This window comes from Triturus cristatus, chromosome 1_2 (assembly GCF_964204655.1).
Source record: "Triturus cristatus chromosome 1_2, aTriCri1.1, whole genome shotgun sequence".
NCBI classification, from domain to species: Eukaryota; Metazoa; Chordata; class Amphibia; order Caudata; family Salamandridae; genus Triturus; species Triturus cristatus.
In genome coordinates this window covers 988,738,371-988,761,476 of record NC_140580.1, presented here as the reverse complement: position 1 = coordinate 988,761,476, position 23,106 = coordinate 988,738,371, and the positions used below count along the sequence as shown (strand labels likewise).

Sequence of the window (23,106 nt, the reverse complement as noted above, 5' to 3'; positions counted from 1 at the left end):
TACCAAGAAAAACAAAGTAGCAATGATAGTCAAAGGTCGCGGTTGAACTGGACCTAGATGCAATTTGACGCTGAATATGCTGGAGCGTAGTTCGGATACACTAACCAGGTTTGTCCTGGTCAAAGATTTTACCTGCTGACTTTAGTCCTTTAAGTCTCAATACACCTCAAGAGTACACTTCTAGATCCCTCAGGACCTTAGTGTAGGCACTTAGAGACTCACAGAGTGGCAGGTAGAGGCCAACAGGAGGGTGCAGTCCATGTCCAGCTGCTAATGGCTAGTTGCAGGAAACGGCCTCTTGTAGCATATTGTGTCCCTGTGGCTTTAACAGGAGACTAGTCTTATGACCCATGGAGTCCACTTCTTTGTCCTCGGTGCGTGAAGGAGAGCATGTCCAGTGTTCCAGACTCTTCTCAGGTCTGAGACAGCAGGTTCTGTCCTCCTCTGATTTACAGGAGTGTTCTGAAGTGGGTGTCAGGAGAGCCCACGTTTATGCCTCTGTTAGTGGATGGGAATCAGTCCTGAGGATGCCCTAACCAAATGGGGGTAAAGGTTCCCAAGATTAACCCTCCCCAATTTGGGCATTTTCAAGAAGCCTTCGCCCACACTAAATGTGGGCACCGAGAGCTAGGGGTGTGGGTGGGTGTGTGTGTATGTATGTGGGGAGTGTACTATGGTAATCCTAGTGTCTTATGACAACTACCTCTAAAATCCAGTTTTAGGCAGTCCCTGTACCCCCAACAAATTCCACTTCTGGTATGACAGTGGATACACACTAACTGCTTTGGCATTGTGTTTTCCTCCTTTCAAGTGTGCCCTAATGTTCTATGAAAAACCCAGAAGACTTGTCTAGCAGGTCTTGACACTCCAGCAGGAGCTGTCTCTATGATGTGCACAAGAGACCCACTGTGTTGGAGGCTGCCTGGAGGGAGAAAAGAAGGGTGCAGGTCTGGGTGTCCGCTATATCTGCTTGTGGCAGTGTAGGGCTCTTTATAGTTAATAAAGTCCTTGGGCCCAGCCAACAGGCCATCCTGTCAAGGGCACAACACCACCTCCAAACACCTAAGGACTTTTGTCCCTGTCCCGGGAGCAAGTTCAACCTCATTCACTCCCATTGAAATACTAAATGACTGATGACAGCAAAATGCAGATTTAGCTTCCAGGGACTTCAGGCAGGACAAAGAAGACCTTTTAAAAGTCATCTTTCCAAACTAAGTATTACAAATCCGACTTCACCAGTGAATTGGGCTTCTAATAAACATTTCACAAAGCTCAAAAATAAAATTTCCAGCTGTTTTCTGGAGATAACATTTATTAAACTTAATACTGTATGCCAGTTTCTTATGGAACAGCCAACCCTGCTACAGTGAAAATAGCTTTGAGATGCTAGTCACAGTAAGACATGTTTAACACTAACTTTTACATGTCCTATTTTAAATACCATGCTGTAGGGAAGTAGGACGGTAAATAGGAAGAGCCCTTCAATGTGGTTGTTCCTTGTATTTCCGAGAAAACACAGTTAGGTTCTCTTTGTGCATAATAAAGGAATTGTTGCTCTGACTTCTTCCGGTTGAGCCTACCGATGGGAGTCCCCCCGCCCCCCGCCCCCAGAGTCTTCTTATCGCCAGAAAGCCTAGCCACGCTCCTCCACGTGGCCCGCTTGTGCGTGGTTCCTTTGCGTCTCTTCACTCTCCCTGGATACATCAGACACCCTCCTCGTCTCGGTTAAACCTGCATCGGAGTTCTTTGTCACAGCGTTGGCTCCAACTGAGAAGTTCCCCAAAGACTGGTTACCCGATCTTTTAGGGTGATGTTCCTCTGTAGCTTCTTTCCGTGGCATCTTCTCGTGTCCTGCAGTAGCCACACCCTCCTTGGTTTAGCTTCCGGGGTTTACATAGCCGTTGTCTTGGCCTTCGATTGGATTGGGATGCAGGCTGAAACTGATGTACTCTGGATGGGTGGGGCTGTCATCCCAGACGTGACCTTCCTTAAAGGAGCCACAATAATATCCTATAGCCGCAAATGGGGATGCTAAGGGATGTCCGGACTGTATCAAGAAAAAGGGCAGTGCATGGTCAGGTAAGAGGTCTTCGTCCATGCCATCAGGATCACTATGTACATGACAGTCACAGGCCCCGTGACACATGCACCCTGCCTTTATGGCCGATAAGGTTTACTTAGGGATGACTTTTAAATATTTAAAAGGAGAATTTTAGGCCTGTTAGAAGGGGGTTATTATAACAGGTTGAATTTATAGTTTAAACCTGCACAGCCAGGCTACTGGTGGCAAACCTGCAGTCATTTGCATAGTCACTGGAGTGCGTGGCATAATGAGTTCTGCAGCCCACTGGTGACATTTAATTTACAGGCCCTGAATATTACACAATATTCTCGGGACTTCTAGGTACGTTAAATATGCCAATTAAGTTTATACCAGTTTCATCATGTTGAAACGAGGAGCAAAAGAACTTTACCACTGGTTAGAATTCTCTAGCCAGGAAAAATGGAGTTCAGCAAAATGCAATCCATGGTGACCCTGCAGAAAGAGCACATTTCCAACACTGCTCTTCCATTCACTCTAAAAATGTATTACTAGCCCATAACACTACCTTTCCCTGAACGCTAATAACTATTAATACCCCTTAATGCTACCCATCCCTGCACCCTAAAAAACCCATACTACCCCTGAATGCTACCATTCATTGAACCCTAAAAACCCTCACTACCGCTCAACTCTAACCTTCCCATCTCTGGACCCTGAAGCCTATTACTTCTATATAGTACTACGCCCCCCTCCCCGAATCCTAAACCCCTTACTATTCCTTAATGCTACCCTTCTCATAAACCTAACAAACACTTACCACAACTTAAAGCTACCCTTTCTTGAACCTTGGAAACCCCTAAACGCCTTCCATAATCCCTAAAACCCCCTTACTACCCTTTAATGCTGCCTACCTCTGAACCCTAAAAACTCCTTGCTACCCCTTAACGGTACGCTTCCCTAAAATATTTTTTGTTTTCAAATGAATTAAATATTTTATATGTGTATATACGTGTTAACACAAATGGATATAGTCAGTAAAAAGACAATTTAAAAAATGAGTCAAGATTTTGGCTAAAACATGACATCCCACTGAAATTCGCCAATTATGATTTACAAAGCACACAAACACGTCATAATTTGTGCCGTCTACCATGTTGTTTTCTTTATAATTATTTTTGTGTTTCAATGGCTTTGGCAAATTAAGTTGAGTATGGTGGATGCCACACATTATGACATGTGTTGTGTGCTTTGTTGACCATAATTGGCAAATTGCATTGGTTTGTTGTGTTTGATCTAGCATGATAGCTCTCTTTTTAACTTTGTTTTTATTGTGTACTTAATTTGATCTTTTACTGAACACACCCTTTAGCCATGTGCAGCGGGGGTTTGGCACAGACCCTGGTCTGCAGCCAGGCATTGTACCTATCCTGCTGCTTGTGGGCATCTCCTTGATGTGTAGTGGGAGTTGGGATACAGGACCTGACCTGGAGCCAGGCCCAGAGTCCAACCTGTCAACTGTGGGCTACCTTGATGGGCAAAGCCCTCAGCCCTGCGCAGTGGTGGTTGGCCATTCATGCTTGGCTGTTAGACATATGTGTCCTTTATTTATTTTTTTATCCGATCCGGTGAAAGCTTGAAAATTAGGCTTGCCTCACTTTTGAGTCAAAGACACTTCAAATGGCAGCTGTGTACTTTGGTACCTAGTTGCGTCGCTATTTTAGATGACTTGTGAATCATGGAATACGATCTTTTTCTTTAATTTTATTATACATTTTATACGAAAGTGCCTCCTACCCCAATGTGGCCTTGGGAGTCAGGGTGTACCTACCCTACCCACTTATGTTTCTTCTTTTTTTTTTGAAGGACACGGACCATTCCTTGAAATGGCTGCCTCAAGAAGAAAATGTTCTCTTGTTAGAGCGTATCGGATTGCTCGGATCCACAGATCAAAAAGGGGCAATGGGAGCAAAATAATCCCTTTTCTAAATTCGAATTATTTGCAAATTCCAAATGGAGGAGGTACAAAAGAGTGAACCCTTTAAAGTCGGCTCAAGAGGTTTTTCAAACGCTACTCTTAAAAACAACTGAACAAATTGACACCAAACCCAAAAAGCGCATGTTCTGTGTAAATTTTTACTTTCATGGCAAGGTTGGTGAAAATCTGTTTAGCTGTTTTTGTTGTATCTTTCTGCAATATTTCCTATCGGAGCGAAAACAGGAGACCACTTATTTTTTTGCCGCCCCACTCCACAGCCCATATTTACACATTTAGGGCCTGAATACGATTTCGGTCGGAAAGCCTCCGACCGACATGGTAGGTTTAAAGTCTGACTGCCGTATTATGGCGGTCGAAGTTTAAACCAGCCGGGGAATCTGATGCGGTTCCAACTGACTCAAGGAGTCCTCCCAATCCCTTAAGGACGGCGTTTCCACCATCAAGATTGATGTCTGTTTCAGACAGCCAGTCTGTGTTGGCCTTTCCAACATGGTTTCCTCTGTCTAAAACTGACTTTGGGGTCTCTAGCAGGGCCCCCTTACCCTCTGTCCTTCTGCACTTATGGTGCCACCCTTGACATTCCTGCACCGTGAGGCCACATAGTGCAGGGATGTTTAAAAACGTACATTTTTCAATGGGAGCTTGTGCTGCGGGCTGTTTCAGTCCGCCACACAAGCTCCCATTGAAAAATAGAAGTTTGCGACCCCACCATGTGCATCCTAATTGCACGGTCGAAACCACCGACCTATGGTCAGGCGGTTCCTTCCACAAAATGGTGTCGTTCGGAGGCAACTCCGACCAACATCGTAATGAAAGCCATAATGTTAGTACTCCTACATAGCGAAGAAAGTAACGTACCTGAGTAAATATCTGTCAAGATAAAGACTGAAAAATTACCTGGGGTGTAAAGACTTCGAAGTAAAGGTTGCATACCATGCTGCAGTACATTTTCTTAACCTATAAAAGATGTAGGCTTGCCCCCTAATTTATTGGTAGAATTCAGTGACATGTTCATGGTTTGCTTTGAAAGTTGATCATTTTCCCGATATTCTCTCTATACAGTGGTCCAGTGTTTGAACGAAACTCAGCAGTACCTGCGCAAGGTGGTGCATGAGATTGGCCTGGAATTGAAGTCCTCTGCAGTGTGCACCCATGTTCGTCGGACAAGAGACAGTTTCTTTGGGCTGGACGATGCCCTCTTGAGGACTCATTGGAACCTTGATAGTATCCTAAAAGCGATAGAGGACTCCAGGCCACACGTTGAAATGGAACTTCAAAAGTTGGACCTGCTGGATAGAGTAATTGACAGCAGTGGTGGTGGTGAAGGTTGGGGACAGTTAAAAAGTACTATTGAAGGAACGGACTCTCTGTAAGAGCCACTAGGAGCATGGGAGACCTGCTTAGAACGTGTCCAGATCTTTCCTTGTTTACCAGGGTATCCATAAGATGGTACATATTTTGAGTTCTGAGGTGAAAGCTCTTTAATTCTGTGCTAATGGCTGGCTCCATTACGTGATGCTAGTACATTTGCTGCCATGCAGCCAGTCTGCGCACAGTGTGTCTAGTACTGTTTCAACAGTTAGAGACATTGTCCCTGCTCAGGGGAAAGCTAATACTTGCTATAAAAAAATAGGCGTTTTTGAGATACTGAAGGGTGCTTGAGATACAAGCACCCTAACTGTTCGTATACAGACATATCAGAGGTTTTCCAATAAAAATAATTTATTGGAAAAAGATGGCCTATATAAAAAACAGGCTTGTCACCAGTTAAGGCCAATAGGAAAAATCTATTGATTCTAGTGAAATTATTGTGTGGGTTCAGGCAGTTTACAGTGGAAAGATAATAAACCATGTTTGCCGCTGGCAGGGCTAGATAATGAACAATAAAAAAAGGTAGCCCATGCTTATTTTTTGTATCATATTCCTGACTGTCTTTATTCTGGATTGCCTTCAAAATAAAACCTAACATCACAGCAGTTTAGTGCATTATATTTTTATGCTGCATGCTTGTGCTATTCTCTGAGAGGCCGGGACATAGACTGATTTTGTTTCGGTAGATTTCTCGACTGCTGTGTCGTTCAGGGAAAGAGATGAGCATTAGGAGAAAATAAAGACCCACTGTTGACCTGCAAAAAGATGGGTCCAGGAAAAAAGATCGCCCCTACGGGCTCTTAACAAATCATGCAGCGTGCCCCCCTCCCCCCCACAAACGCTCAAAATCATTTGGCAGAGGGCAAATTCTGCTTCTGATGGAGACCATAATGGTACCATGCTCCCTGCCAGTACTTGTGCTTATCATTAAATGATTTTATACACAAATCTATTGAGGAATTATTTATATCCAAAGTAAGTTTGACACTTACGGTGATCCAATTAATTTATCACAAAAAAGGTTTTTGAAACATCATTCAAACTGTTTTCTAAAAAATGTAATTTATTGCATTGAATGTCCTTGCTCACTGTACAATATAGGTAAAACACAAGAAGTAAAAAAAAAAACCTAGAATTCAACATTAGTCACTTATACGTTGTGAAGTAGCTACTGCACCTTTGGTTGACCACTATATGAATATGGCTGATGCTCGGAATGAAATGGTTTCTATTAGAGGTGGCCAAATGTTCTAGGCGTAGATGTGATGTAGACTGCCTGCTCACAATAAAATAGAACAAGTGGATCTGGTTAGTCAAAACTGTAAGGAGAAAGGACGCAATCAATATGTTTAATGGCAGACACTAGCCACCCTGTAACTTTTTGGGAGTGAGGCGTTGCTGAGGAGTCATTATTAGACTTGATGAATGTACTGTAGCTAAGGTTACTTTAATGAACCGTTTTATGTTCTCTTGCGGCATCTTTGTTTATACCATAGATTATTGGCACTAAGGGTAGAATGTTTCCCCATTTAAAACTTGTAGTTCTTGTTATGTGTATTGTACTCGAACTTTGGTTGTTTGGTTCTGCTACCTATCCCGTGCTGATGTTTTATGGTGCTCTGAATAATTCACCTATGGTTGATCAGTATGCTCTAGTTAATAAAGATAAAAACAAAATTCTAATGGTTTGTTCGAGGCATGTACTAACAGTATTGGGGCTCCCATTTCAAAATGGCCGCCACTACCGTTTTGTTCGTGAGGTACTTTGACTGTTCTTATAACATATATTGTACATAGCAAATCATTTACTATATGTTAAGTTTTCATAGTTAAGCGTGAGTTTGGTCTGTTTGGCGGTTGCTCTCGATTAGTTGTTACACTAGTTTTAGTAATACTAAGATGGCAGATCCTTTTGAGCTGCTGTTGCACGTGACTTCATATCTGTGCATATTGCCGAACCTATTTAGTTCAGGCGTGCAGATGAACTCCTAGTGCGGATCAAACTGTGCTTTTGGACGCCTTACTGGATTGAAGTAAAATAAGTAAGTACATATGCTGTGGAACCGACCTGTTTGTCACCTCTGCCTTCTATCTAAGACCCTTTTACATCTAACGTTCAGTTTGTGGCTACTTTATTATTTTTTAGAAGAAATGACTCTAATTTGTTAGGAGTCTGGTAAGGACACAGACTACAATTTTTTTTTCTGTTTTTTCCAGCACTATCTGTTGCAGGCCGTTTATTAATGGGATCACTGGAATTGATTGTAGGTTTTTTTCCTTTAGTATTGGATACATAGTGTGTTTGGAATTGCTTTGAAGTCTACTGAGAAGGAAGCAAGGTACATTTTTTTATATTATTTTTGGGTGTAAGGTCTTAAGTACTAGGTTACTCCTGGTGTTATATAAGAATGGGCACTTAGGGTGTTTCTTTTGGATTTCTCAATATGGTGGTAGTATCACTGTTGCATGGTTTGGTATGCCAGTCATTGGCTGTTTTTTTGAGCAGGCGATACATGTGGTCACAGGATGTATTGATTAGTTTGTTTTGTTTGTATCTTCAGGAGTCCTCATTCTTTGTGCAACGCTGAGTCCTGAGGATGCTGTAGGGGACCAATTTGGCCATACAAGACCAAAACGTTGACCACACACCCTTATTTCCATCGATTAGCACAAAATAAAAGATTTTCCCATTTATGTAAATGTCTGAAGTTTGAATCGTATGGGCTGTTACATATGCTGTCCATGTTGTTTTAGGTAAAATGTGTGATTATACTCCCATCAATCCCTAGATGAAGTTGAAGAGATTGTTTTAGTAGTGTCAGTGTTGCTATTTGTATATACTGTTTGTATCTAAAATTGTGGATGTTTTGTATAGTGAATTAAATATGAGTAATATAAATGAAGTAAAAACATTTGTATTTGGAATACATCCGCGAATGTAACCTTTTTCTGTGATTAACTAATTGGATCACATCTGTGACCGTGAATAAGTGTCAAACTTATTTTGAATATCAATAATTTCTCGAGGGATATATTGTGTATAAAACATTTACTCTACCCAATTCCTTGGGGATAATTGGGTTGCCCTATTTTGTCAATAGAGGATCATTAAACTAGAACACTAACCGGAAATTGCAATCTAAGACTTCAACGTTAGGGAAGTACGCTATTTTAGATGAGCTAACAGTTTATTTCCATCTTCTAGCTTTCCAAATTCCAGGAATAAAGTCAATCTTGGGCACTTCTGTTACTTTGTGCTGCTAACGTTCAGCTATATTAGACAATCCCATATCAAATTATCAGACCGATCCTTTTCCTTAAACCTGCAGCTTTTCAAATCATGAAAATATTTTCCATTTAAAACTCAGTATAAAGCTGACAGTCATGAAAACTGAGAGGAAACCGATTTGGAGATGGTGGAATAATGCTCATATTTGTTCCAATTACATTCTTTGTAGCATGGGGCATATTGAGGAAAATGCTTAGTTATTTGAAATAAGATACTCCCAACAAGAGTGTGTACTTAATATGCAAAAAAACAACCTAAAAGTTTGTGTATAAACATACTTTTTGAAAAAGGATCTCTAAAAACATCTCTGGAGTGTTTGGAAGGAGAAAAGAATATTTTTCTTCATTCTATTTGTTTTGGTGTTACTGACACTTTATATAATGCACTAAGCACATTGCCAAAAGACACCCTGTGGTGCCTGGTTAAATAGGAATGGACCTACAATTGTTTGAGAGCAGCTGGAGGAAGTGAAGACAGTAACTGCATAGAACGCTTTAAAATTATCAGTAGTTTCTAACAAGAGGGGGTTGTTTTCGCTATCCACAAGGAAGTGATCAAGAGCTCTTTGAAAATACTGGTTTTCAGTGCTTTTTTCAATGTCTGTGAGGAGGACATCGTTCTCCAGTTAAGGATCCAATGAATTACAAATGTGAGCTCCCTGGGGGAAGGTCTGACTGTTTTGACACAATTATTGTTTCTATTGTAATTGGTTTGATTAAGCATGTATTCCTGGATCTACCCGGAAGCACGGGTCTGATGGTTCTGAGAGATTTTGTACCTGCTCCCAAATAAACAGAACTTTGAATTGTATCATTTTTCAACTGGGAGCCATTCAAGTTGTTCAATAGCTATAATATTGAGTTGAGTCAGTCTCACCCATTGATGTGTCCTTAGTAGTCTCAGAACTTCCTTCATTGGAGCTCTGAGAAGGATTAGGTCGCAGTAGTCTAGATGCGATAGAAGAAGAAATCTTGTTATTTTGATTTTGCAGTTTAATTGTAATAAAGGAAAGACACTTCTCAACATCTAGCGTTGAAAGTTGGTTATTTCTCATAGAGTTAACATATTGACTGAAACCGAGCACAGAGTCACCCTAAGTCCGAGATCTTTTACTGGCCATACTGATTTGCGTGTCGCTCTCCGTTTCAGAGGCCAATCACTAAGAAGGAAGACAATATTGGGATTCCTATAACCATGAGCTCAGTCTTGGAGGCATTCAGGCATAAGATGTCTTCCCTCATCCACAGGCGTATGCACAAAAACCCAGTGTTCTTTATAAAGCAGTTTAAAAAATGTATTGATCTTACGTCATGGCTCCTCCATCGTAGGTGGCTAGTACTCACTGCCAGACGTGTCTTGGCCTGGAAGCCACTCCTGCCACATGATTCCACACATCATTTATTCTCTTATGAAAATGCATGAAGGTAACAAAACGTATGCTGTTTTGAAAAATGCTGAAGTGAAACTGCCCTTTGGGTATACAAAAAAACCCGCAGAGCAGTGCATCGGCCATTTGTCTGATTCTCCCATGGTAGCTGTGATCTGCAAGTTCTGTAATGCGGCTTAACCTGCAATCATAATTTGCCAATGTAGAATTGTTCAAAATGTAAAGGTAAACTAAGAAAAGGAAAGCCGGGATGAAGAACCAGGATAGTGTGCATTCCACACCTTCCACTAGACAAGGATCATGTGAGTTGATTCGAAACTTGAGTCCCTCTTCTGGAACAATGTCTTCCATGCCAGATCTATATTCCATAACCAGGCTCTCAAAGGCTGACCTTTGTGCTTAAAACGGTGTTTTTTTTGTATTTCAGATCAGTAGTTCTTTTGACTTATGTGGATCCCCACTTAATCTTTACTGGAATGTGGGGACATCCACTGAATAATTATTGGAAGCTGGAGACCCCAGCCTAAGCAATTTTGGTGATTTGAGCCACAAAAGAATACACAAATGATTAAATATTTTATTTAACTCACAAACAAATATTCAACAAAAAAAATCATAATTTGAATGGGAAGGTTGGAGTCAATTAATGCAGCCCATCGTCTATATTAAGGTTGATACACTTCAACTGTTCAAGAATCAATAGTGTTGGTGTTTAAGGATTGTCTGATTAAATAATAAAAGTGTAAACATTGGTTCCCCCTCTGAGGGGCAGCCATGTTAATGGGTCTAATGAAGGCAATTAAACTTTAATGATGCAGTTGCGCGTCATCCAACTGCCCTTCCTTGTGTTCTTTATATTTAACAAAAATATTTAATACCAGATATGGCAAAGCCATTCAGAAGAAGAGAGCACGTGCATCTATATTGCTTGTTGTGCAGTGGCATAGTGAAAAAAATGACTCGACCACCGGCAGTAATATGGGAAAAATGACACCCCCACCCCCGCAGTTAGTTTTGAGGGGCCATGAGACTCCTATATCTAATAAATATTCGAGGGTAGACTGAAAGGTGCCCCCCCCGTGCCTCAGTGACCTGCGATATGCCCTGTTGCTCTAGCCTCACATACACTACTTACTTGCAAACACACTACATCACATATTTACTTTAAATTAATTATGGCATGCTGAAATACCAATAGGTGATCGGACCCCATAAATAATGTTTAACAGACACTCCCAAACAAACCGCATCTTCTTCCTTATAGCAAAGTGGTTTTGATAGCAGTTCCTTTCAAATGTCAGGTACTTTATATTCATTTTAAAAATACCTTCTTGCAAGAAACTTTTCAAGCCTCTTTACGTCAAGCTTTAGGCAAAGGATTAGAAAGCAGGTGCAATAACACACCAGGAAACAGGATCTGTCGGTACAGTGTTCCTGAACAGACCTTCAGTGAAGATAATTGTATAAAAATAGCAATTGCATTTGAACAGCAATTTCAATTTATACTCAAATGGCTATATTGGGTTCCAAAACAAAGAACACAATGTAGGGTGTCAATAACATTTGCGCGGAGTAGAGCTACAGTTTTCTTCTGTTTAAGCCAGTGTGGGTCACTGCTTTGTTTTTCAACTTCGTGTTTGACAGGAGTTTTGGCAGCATTTTCCCTGCGTGCTAACAAAGCTCAGGTATCACGGACAGACTGACCTTTTCCTGTGAGGACTGCTCTTAAGCATCCTTTACTACTCTGGTCTGCATCAACACCACCTGATTATCTCACTGGAAAAAGTACATGCATGCAGAGGAAGCCTGCTGAAGGCAGGGGGTTAAAAAAGAACGGCCAGCTGCAGTGTTGGGGTTCTGCCCCCCTTCGAGGTGTCGGAGCAGTGGTCAGGCTTTCACTGTAGGAGGAGGATGGATTCCGATCTCTTCTCGTAAAGACTCTACGGTTTGCTCCCATCGCTTCTCGTAGTAGAAATTCAGGACGCACTGTGCATTCTGTCCACTCTTCACAGCCCATGGCAACAGCTCCTTTATCAGGACTTCCAGCTTCCTGCAGAGAGGGGGGGGGGAAATGTTTTAGATTTCACTCTCATTTCTATGCCTTGGTATCACAAAAGCAGTTGTGTAGACCCTCCACATGCAAGACTCGACAGTGGTAGGTACTCCTAATACCGGTGTGTCATGCTGGTGTTCTATAAACCCACCATGACGACAGTGCTGCTTCACCAGTGGAATAAACTCTTGCTGCTAAACAAAGATCCTGTAATAATGTACAAGAACTGTGGGGGTACTCCATCATTGACTTCTCATTGTCCCATACTCTCACTACTGGACTTTCTGCCTTACTCTCCCTCGTTCAACCCTACATTACTGCTGGACTGGGAAGCACACTCCTGTGCCGCGTCTTATGGTTTGCTACAGTAATGTTACTGGGTTCTCCGACGCACTCCCTCTCCTTGGACTGTACGATACCTCACTAATACTGCTGGACAGTGCTGCCCACGCCGGCAGTGCACCTCATACTGTCCTACACTAATGTCACTGGTTCTCAACACAGACTCCCTCATTGGACCCCATATGATACTGCATTACTACAGCTGGACTGACTCACAGTCTTACCTTGTCCTACACTATTGTCACTGGCATGTCTGACACGCACTCCCTCCTTGGACCCGACACAATACTACAATATTACTGCTGGACAGTGGTGCACACTTCCGCACTCAGCCTCGTGCTCGCTCCTACAGTAATGTTACCGGATCCTAACAGGCACTCGCTCATTGGAGCCCACATGATAATACATTACTACTGGTGGACTGCGACACGCCCCCCATTGAATCCCATGCTGCCCTGCATAAATAATGACACTGGATTATATGAGTCCTACACTAACGTTACTGGCATTTCTGACACACCGTCTCTCCTTGCACCCCATACAATACTACATTTTATCAGCTGGACTAACTCACACTCCTGAGCGGAGTCTTGTGCTGTCCTACAGAAATGTCACTGGCTTCCGACATGCACTCCTTGATTGGACCCCAAGATACTACAGCAGGACTGACTTACTCCTACACCGAGTCTTATATTGTCCTACACTAATGTCCCAGGCATCTCTGACACAATCCCTCCTAAGAGACCACAAAATACTACATTCCATCTGGATTGACTCACAATCCACACTGAGTCTCATAATGCCCTTGATTAATTTTACTGGACTCTGACATGCACTCCATTAACACTACAGGTCTACCTTCCCCACTCTTATTTCTGGACTGTATCCCACACACCATCACCCGCACGCACAATAATCAATCTACGCCAATCTTGTATTCTCACTGTTTAGGAGGCCATCTGTGTTTTCAAGGTGTCTCAGAGGAGTACAAATGCAATACATAAAACATTCTTGAGCATAGGACAAACTCGCTTCTGCCCTAATGTTCTGCATTCTGCTTCATTAATGGACGTAACAATTGTCGCTCCTCCTACTCTGGTTCATTCATTAACGTAGCCAATCGGTCATCTTAACCTGCTCCTCCAGATCTGCTGCATCAGCAAAGCAGTCGGTCCTCCTGACCTGCTGATTGATGCATCAGCAGAGCCATCAGTTCTGGATCATCAGCAGAGCAGCTGCTCCTCCTACCCTTGTGTTCTAGGAACAATGGTCACTAATCGGTCATCATAACCTGCTCCTCCAGATCTGGTGCCTCAGCAAAGCAGTCGGTCCTCCTGACCTGCTGCTTGATGCATCAGCAGAGCCATCACTCCACCAGCTCTGGTGCATCAGAAGAGCAGCTGGTCCTCCTACTCTTGTGTTCTAGGAACAATGGTCACTAATCGGTCCTCTTAACCTGCTCCTCCAGATCTGCCGCATCAGCAAAGCAGTCGGTCCTCCTGACCTGCTGCTTGATGCATCAGCAGAGCCATCACTCCACCAGCTCTGGTGCATCAGAAGAGCAGCTGGTCCTCCTGCATTGGTGCATCAGCAAAGATGCCACTTTTCTTGCTCGAATGCATCAGCAGAGTTGTCGCTTCTCCTACTCAGGTGCATCAACAAAGCCAATCGGTCATCTTAACCTGCTCCTCCTGATCTGCTGCATCAGCAAAGCAGTCGGTCCTCCTGACCTGCTGCTTGATGCATCAGCAGAGTCATGTCTCTACCAGTTCTGGTGCATCAGCAGCTGCTCCTCCTACCCTTGTGTTCTAGGAACAATGGTCAATAACCGAATCAGAATGGCTACCCTTCTATTTAGCAATCCTAAACCGTTACATGCCTCAGTTCTTACTATCCCAAATGGATTAGAAAAACAATCGATCTTTCCATTGCAATGACATGTTTTGTTTTTCTGTTGCAAAGGTAGCTCGGCTCAGCACTTTTTTTAAAAAAATGGTGCGTTAACGAGACCACACATTTTAGGACTACAACATTGAACAATTCTGTGTAGAAAATTAATCCACTCTGTTACTTTCCTTCAATCTCAGGCAAACCAACTTCACCAGGAGTATGCAAGCTGGGGTGGTGACAGATGAGAGAGGTAATCATATCTTAATGCTGTTAAGTTGGGTCCTGTGTGCTGCTTTAATCAAGTGTAGAGGACGAGACCGCTCTCTGTCACTCCTGGACAGTGAACTGCCATCAGCCATGTTATATGTAGCTTCATGATTGCAAGCCTATTCAGAAACATCCTTTTTTACATCATATCTTACTTATCAGGATAGTGTCAGTCAGCTTATATTCATATGTAGGTCGAACTTTCACAGAGCTCATAACTTGAGATCAGTTTGAGATTTCAAGAAGGACTTGCAATATCGTCGGGTCTCTTTGCTCAAGACTATATACACCCATGCAAACTCCTGATCTAAGAGAGACAAACAGATTTTCTCAATGACCCCCACACAGTGGAAGCAAACTGACAGACTGAATCCATACAAGGGAACTAAATCCCAGAGTTTGTACAACACAAAGTGTATTAGGCATACATCACCATCTTATGGAAAGTTGGATTTACAAAATCTCACAAAGTTGCTTACATTATTGCCTTTTTTAACTGTGTTCTGAAAGTTATTTTTACTGTGTATTTTTTTTTAGCACTGTGTATTCATACCTTTATTTTCATTTGGGAATACGGCACTCATCTGGTTTTGTATTTTATTGAATTTGTTGTGGGGTTTATTTTGCTTCTGTAATTAAAAACGACAGATTTGGTAGCCACTTCTGTACAAGTCATTAGGTGGTGTATTAACCACTCATACAAGCAACTTTAGTGTTTTTTTTTTTTTTAGTATTACATCCTATCATGAATATTACTATATATGGAAAATGTTACTTACCCTATAGCATCTGTTCGTGCCATGTAGTGCTGTAGATTCACATGCTGTGTATACTCCTGCCATCTAGTGTTTGGCCCTGGATGTGTGCAAGTTGTTTTTCTTTAAAGAAGTCTTTTGAGTCACGATTTACTGTAACTCTTCCTCTTGGCAATAATGTGCATGGTCATTGACTCAGTTGTTTTCAGCAAGGCGGCAGAGGGCAGAATGTTAAACAAAGCGATATATAAAGAGATGTCCATGCATACGGGAAAAGGGAGAAAGTAAAGAATCATGGCAATGGCCTCAGGTATTCGGGGAGAAAGGTGGGCACATGTGAATTTACAGCATTACATACCACAAACAGATGCTTACAGGCTAAGTAACATTTTCCGTTTGAGGCATGTGTGGCTGTAGATACACATGCTGTACATAGACTGTACAGTCCTCCCAAAAAAGCTGTGTCTAGCCAGTGGTTGTTGCAGTAGATTGAAAGAGTGTACGAAGAACTGCCTGGCCAACATTAGCCAGCTAGGACATCCACACAGTAATGTTTTGTGAAGGTGTATGGTATGGACCAGGTAGCTGCTCTGCCTATATCAGCTATTGGGATGTTCCCCAGAGGCTAATTTTTTCCCAAATAGAGTGTGGTCTAAGAGGAGGGGTTAGAGTTCTCTTGGCTTTAGCACAGCATGACTGGATGAATCTAACTATTCATCTTGCAATGCTTGACTTGGATAAAGCCTTTTCTTTTGTGGGGTCCTAAGAAAGCAACAAAAAGTTGGTGCGTTTTTTAAAATGGTCTGGTTTCATCAACGTAGTACAGAAGGGCTTGTTTTACATCTGAAGTAAGGAGAGCACGTTCCGTAACTGAATCGGGTCATGAGAAAACAATTGGAAGGTCAATGGACTGATTATGCTGGAAGTGAAAGACCACCTTAGGGTGAAATTTGGGGTTGGTGCGGAGGGCAACCCTATCCCTATGTACTTGGAAGAAGGGTTCTTCCAGGGTTAATGCCTGGAGCTCACTGACACTTCAGAGTGTGGTGATAGCAATTAGAAATGCCACCTTCCCAGAGGGGAACTGAAGGGGGCAGGTGTGGAGGACCCATAAGTCGTGTTAGTACAATGTTGAGATTCCATGAATGTGCCGATAGGGCCTGGGGAAGGAAGTTCCTTTGAGACCCTCCATGAAAGCTTCAATAATAGATATCCTGATAAGAGAGAGTTGTCTTGTCTATTTTGAAGGTAAGCAGTCACAGTGGCTAGATGCAATCATATGGAGGTAAAGGCAACGCCAGAAACCTGCAAGTGAAGTAACGTACAATGTCTTGTACTGCGATATTCAATGGGTTAATTTCTGTAGAGTGACAATGGCAGACAAATCTTTGCTACTTTGACGCTAGCGGGCATGGGTGGTAAGTGTATGTGCTTCCTTGAGAATGCTCATGCATTCAGGTGGAAGATTAGGTATCCAAATTCTATGATGTCAGGAGCTAGATCGCAAGGTTGAGGGATCTGGGTGCCTGATTTGATTTCGCTATGGTTCTGAGTGAAAAGGTGCAGCTTTTTGGGGGAGCTTCTCGTGTGAAACCAGTGAAAGTTTGAGTAGAGTTGTGAACCAGGGTTGGCGGGCCCATCTGGCTGCCACCAGGATGAGTGTAAGGGAGGTCTGGCAAAGCCTCCGAACCACAAATGGAAAAAGAGGGAGAGGAGGAAAATTGTAGGCAAATAACCCTGACCAGTTCAGCCATAGTGCATTCCTACTGGACTGTGAGTATGGGAACCGAGAGGTGAACTTTGGGCATTTGGTGTTTTCTGCTGTTGCAAACAGGTCCATTTGTGGGAACCACCATCTGTGAAAGTAATAGAGGAAGATTTGCGGTGGAGTTCCCACTTGTGGACTTGTTGCCGCATCTTGCTGAGAAGGTCGATAAAATAGTTATGCATCCCCAGAAGGCACTCTGCAAGCAAATGAATTTTGTGTCGGAAAGCCCAAAGCCAAATTCTCTGGGACAGCTGAGAAAGGAGTGGGGAGTGGGGAGCGTGTCCCTCCCAGTTTCTAAAGATAATACATGACTGTGCGGACAAGAACAATCTTGCCAGTGAGGCAGGAAAGCCTTCAACGCTAGGTGAACGGCTAGAAGTTCCAGGCAGTTGATGTGTAGGCCCTGATACCTGACTTCCCATTGACCCTCTAAGGTCAGATCCTGTAAGTGTGCTCCCCATAAGGCATCTGTTGTAATAATCCTTGGCGGAACTGGGTCGAAGAAAGGCCACCTATGCAACAGGTTGTTGGTGTTACACCACTACAGACAGCGATGAGTGCGACGGCTGCTGATCCTCCGTCCGAGACCACTGTTGCACTAAACATTCTTGCAATGGACACATGTGAAGCCTGGCATGAGGTACTATGGCAACGCAGGAGGCCATCATGCCTAGGAGGTGCATGACTGTTCTGGCTGTGAGTTGTTGATTTGGTTGAAACAAGAGGAGCAGTGCCTGAAAGGACTGATTCATGTAAGGGTTTGGATAGGCAATGCCTACCTCTGAGTTGAGAATAACCCCGAGGTAGGGCTAGAACTGGAGGGGGTGGAGGTAGGGCTTAAGTGTTGATGGTAAACCCCAAGTGTTGAAGCAAATCTATTGTCACCTATGTGCGTTCGTGGGTGGTGCTTTTGATAAGCCAATTGTCCAGATGTGGGAAAACGTGGACATCCTGTCTGCACAGGTATGCAGCCACCACCGCAAGGCATTTGGTGAACACCTGAGGCGCAGTAGTGACCCCAAAGGGGAGCACCTGGGACTTTTAATGTCTTCCACTGACCAAAACCTGATATATCGGCTATGTGCAAGATATATTGGTATGTGGAAATAGGCATCCTTTAGGTCGAGCGTTGCAGGAGAAACGGAATGACATCTTGAAGGTTCACCATGTAAAAATGCTCTAGCAGGAAGTATTCGCTTAGGGGCCTGAGGTCCAGAATGGGCTTGTGGGACCTTGTTTTTAGGCTATTGGGAAGTACAGCGAGTATACTACTGTACCTTGGTGATGCAGCCTTTGATGTTCTAGTGAGAGTCTGTGTTTGCGAGGTAGAATGTTCGGAGGCTTGAAAGTGAGCTCCAGGCAAACATGGTGGATAATAACAGGTATTGTGTGGTCGAGGGAAGAAGAGGCAAGTCATGGTTTCGTGAAGGGTTTAGCTCCTTTTCGGAAGCTACCCTTGCTCTGGACTTGTTGCTTCTATAGGACCCTATAAAATAACCCGAGAGCGAGGATTGCTGGCCCTGGGTCGCTGATTAGATGTGGAGGCATCAGAGGATGTGGTCTTTGAACCGCCACTGTAAGGGGTGCAGCAAAAGCAGCTGCGGCGAGCGAGTGTTTGCAGTGCCTCCATTGCTTTGGCTGAAAGGTGCTTACCATCAAAGGGCATGTTCAACAGGGTCTGTTGAACTTCCAGCTTAAAGCCAGACATACGGAGCCATGCGTGTCTGCATAGCAGAATGCTAGAGTTTACCTCTGGCAGAAATGTCGGCTGCATTTAGGGCACAGCGAATAGAAGTGTTTGAGATCAGCGTGCCCTCTGAAACTATCTCCTGACTCTGTTTTCTATGCTGTTCAGGGAGGTGTTGGGAGGAGCTCCTCCATTTCATCCCAGTGGGCACAATCTTATTTTACAAGAGGCCAACAAAATTAGCTCTTGTGCCAGTGGTTGGCTAATTGCGTGGCCATCTGTTTCCATGCAGAATCTATGCGTTTGCTTTCCTTACCTGGTGGCAGGGTATCCCCGCTAGCCTGCAATTTGGTTACGGACAGTGGTGATTACTAGAGAATCTGGTGGGAACAGACTGCAAATATAGATGGGGTCAGCAGGGGAGGCTTTATATTTTTTTATCCACCCCAGGTGTTATAATCCTAGCTGGGACAGGGTCAGGGCTGTGACTTAACATCCCCTTGAGCATGGGGAGTTACTGAGTGGAACGGTGAATAGAGGAGAGGGTTTCAAACAGGAAGTCCTCTACTAAGGGCTCAGTGTGGAGTTCCACCTCATGAAAGGAGGCGGCCCTATCAATGAGTTCCTGAAAGGATATGGAATTATTTGGAGGGGTGGGCAGGGTAAAGGTCTGGGTCCGTGTCCACTGGTGGGTCTATATTATAGTTGGCTGATGGGTCAACCTGTGGGATAATGTCAAAGTCGTCCTCAAGCCTCCCCCGCCTATCGTGTCAGAGTGTGGCGGCAAAGGCACAGGGTGAGGTGATGGTGGTGCAAGGAATAAAGAGCTGGTAGTCTCATCCGCTTTTGTGCGTTGTATTACCAGAACTGGAATGTCCAAGGCCTCCTTGAAGGACAGCAGACGTTTCAAGGATGGAGTAGCAGGGCTTTAACGGCGAGCAAAAATGTGGCCCGTGTGGGGTAGATGACCAGGTGTTACTTCCCTGAGTTGAGCTGCTCCAGCATCATATGGAAAATCTGCTTGACTGTGCCCGCGTCAGACTTTATGGTCATAGCCAAAGTCTTCGACTCAGCCTTTGGTTTTAGCACCCAGGTTACGATCGGTGCCGAGGTTTGGCTCAGTCCTGGTGTCGGGTTGGCTGGCACAGAAGCAGTCATTCTTGAAGGTTTCTTCGGTGCCAAGCTGGGCATCTGAAGCGATCTGTTGGTGCTGACCATGGCTAGAAGGCAGTGGCGGTCCGAAAGCCTGCCTCTGGTGTTCCAGAGTGGCTAAGTGCCCTTTGGTTGAAGACTGCTCAGAATGAGTGCAGAGTTGAGTGGGAGAGGGAGCTGTACTCACTGACTGCCGAGCTGGTAGAAGGTCCTTGATCTCCAGGTCGAATCCAGAACTTTCTCCAGGCAAGACAGCCTCTTCATCCGCAGCCAACGGTTGTTGGTGGTGTTCCCCCTCCATGTCCTTGGGATGGAAGAGGTCATGGGTGTTGTCTCTGCCCCGGTGTGTCATCTCTAGATAGACAACTGCAGTGGTCGTGAAGAGACTTTCTGTGGAAGGAGCGTCGCAGGCAGCCTGGTTGTGCTCCAGTGATAAGCACAGATTGGAAACCAGATGGATATTTTGCACTGCAGCCAGAACAATAATGAAATGGCATCCACTCCATCACTGTGGAGAGACACAACGGAAAGATGGGAGTAGGCCCCGACTTGGCGAGGCCCAGGAGGGGCCGTGGTAGACTCAGACCCTACATGAGTAGACATTGATCTGAGACAGAAAGTAAGACAGATGTGATTAAAGTACTATACTGATGGAGAAAAGGAGCTGTGTGAATCGAAAAGAGCACCATGACTATGTTGAGCACACGTCCGAACCCAATGGCAGAAAGAGAACAATCTAACAAAGGAGTCGATGACCATGCACATTATTGCCCAGAGGAGGAGCCGCAGTACCTTGCGACCCGAAAGACGTCTTGGAAGAAAAACAACTTGCACACATCCGGGCCAAACACTAGATGGCAGGAGTATTCCAGCCAAACATGCCTCGAACATAAAGTTGCTGGTGCATTGACAGAGCACTCAATCCTCCAGCACTGCACAAGACCCTATTTAGAGGCCTGTATTAATAAGTGGTTCAAGGCCATTACTCATTACTGCATGCAGGAGCTCGAGTATTGTAAACAGTGTTATACATGGCGTGGAAGTTAAAATGACTGCACTTTTATTAATTACTATGTATGTGACTTAACATTATGTTTTGATTTATAAGAATATTTTTTATTACAATTCAATTTTGATGATGACAAATAAATTGATTGCTCGAAAGTAAAAGTCTGAACGATGTGGTGGTATGATTTTGTTTATGCAGAGAAAGACAAGTAAATAATAGGGTTTCATGATGGTCTACAACATCAAACTGCAAGGGGTTCTGTCTGGGGGACAAAAACCTTTAACTTACATACCAGCAAAATATATTCACTCAACCTAAGAACACAGTTATTTCGTAAACTTGTTCTATTTCAGGGTACAGTGTGTGAGTGCCAGATTACAACCACATTCACACTTATACAGTTTCCGCAAAAGTAGAAATGTACCTAGATTTTAGCCGAAGAGGACCAAAAGCTGCTCCCAGAATGCACATGGGCAGGCCGGTCTGGACAGCTTCGAACCACTTCACAACCACCTCACCTGAAGAGAGAAAGCAGAGGTCTGTTGTTGTAGGACACCAGCACAGACATTTCCTTTAGTGTCAAATCGAAACTAATTCAACTTTACTACCTGCTTGGCGTATTTGTTGTGGTAGGTTGAAGATTCAAAGCAACTGCTACTACAGTGACCATCTTCCTTTCAGCAGGCAGAGTTTCTAATGTTCACGCTAAAGTAGGCGAAAAACATCTGACCTTGGGTAATATCCCTTTATACTGCAAGTGTGACCTGCTCAAATGGTGACTACAGTAAATGTATGACATATATTGTGTGGATCCACACATCATGGGCAAATGCCTCCACTTGGGGGAAGGCCCTTTCCGAATATTTGAGGGTGCTTCATGAACGTGTGGCCAATCTGTTACCCTACACCCCAGACGCGGTACCCAGTATGTTGGCAAGAAGAGTTTTTTTGACTCCCCTGCATCTCATCTTATATTAACTACGAATTGTTGTGCTCTCCTGGCAGCTATTTTCTGTAACTTGATTACTAGCAGTATTCCTACAGGTAGTGGGGTACTTTAATATCTTACACATCACCGACTGACCCCGTTTTGGGTCACCTGTAAGGCTTTAGCAAAGAATTTTATATTAGCTAAGTGCAGAGATGAGACAGAAACTGTGTGGGAGTGTGCGTTTTGTACTGTAGAAGCAACCACACGGGCTTTTTGGTGACATTAGGTCCTGCAAATAATGATGCACTTGTGAGGTTCATAATAAGCACGTATAGAGACTCTTTGCTCTAAATACACAAAAACCTATCTGCCTTGCAACCAAGACTGGCCGTCTTGCCACCAAATGACCTTGCTTGAGGAGTCTTGTAGAACAAGTTTATACAGAAGTTGTGAGCTCATAACTTACGCTATTTTTAGGTCTCGCCTGATCCAGCGCATGCGCTGGTCTTGTGGAAATTTAGCTTGCAAACTGAACATTATCTGCGCCATCTTGCCCCTCCCCAGCACCACGCACAGCGAACGCACGGCTGCCATTTTAGGCACCCCACTCATTGTCAATCGCCAGCGCGGTCCCCTTGGCGCTGCAAGCATCCCCCGCGCGCTGGCCACCCCCGCTCTCTCATACAGGCCATAAACCCTCTCCTTCTGCGCGACCCTGCTACGGAACCACATCCGACCGACATCCCATACATGGTCATGCCTCTCCTTTGATAACCCCCTTCCCCTGCGCCCCATTGTCCGAACTGGTCCCAGGCCATCACCTAGCCCTGCGGATGCAGTTTATTGCCCCTACTGTAAGGGAAACACCCCGCATCAAAGGGATTACAGTAGATCAAAGCCCCTACCCCCTGAGACCCGGCCGGTTGCACACACCGCCGGGAATTAGCGGAATTCCCTGCTGCGCGATAGCCATCTCCCACTGCGGGTAGGGTGGGAACTTCTACTGTATCTATGTGTGGGATCGGATCTGAGCCGGGGCTTCAGGGGATGTTCTTTCAGGCATCAAGAGAATCTCAAGAATATACTATGTGTAATAAAGCAATAAACCAGTGTATAAGAGACCAGGTCTCAGAGATGCAGTTAGAGCACCTCGTGACGATACCTT

The 23,106-nt window shown here is 44.0% G+C and overlaps 2 protein-coding genes across 4 annotated transcripts in view; one reads left to right on the top strand and one right to left on the bottom strand.

The window, feature by feature from the left end:
• TRUB2 (TruB pseudouridine synthase family member 2) overlaps nucleotides 1–9,723 on the top strand; it is a 38,020-nt gene extending 28,297 nt beyond the window's left edge. For all 3 annotated transcript variants that reach the window (XM_085611060.1, XM_085611071.1, XM_085611080.1), the window contains exon 9: nucleotides 5,103–9,723. In XM_085611060.1, coding sequence (XP_085467186.1) covers nucleotides 5,103–5,413 — 311 coding nt within the window. In that variant the 3' untranslated portion in view covers nucleotides 5,414–9,723. The remainder of the gene's footprint in view (nucleotides 1–5,102) is intronic.
• A 927-nt stretch (nucleotides 9,724–10,650) lies between these two features.
• Nucleotides 10,651–23,106, bottom strand: part of COQ4 (coenzyme Q4) — a 61,497-nt gene continuing 49,041 nt past the window's right edge. Inside the window, exons 6-7 of the mRNA XM_085611092.1 lie at nucleotides 21,435–21,528; nucleotides 10,651–12,137 (exon numbers count right to left, since the gene is read on the bottom strand). Of these exons, the coding sequence (XP_085467218.1) occupies nucleotides 11,975–12,137; nucleotides 21,435–21,528 (257 nt within the window). The 3' untranslated portion in view covers nucleotides 10,651–11,974. The remainder of the gene's footprint in view (nucleotides 12,138–21,434; nucleotides 21,529–23,106) is intronic.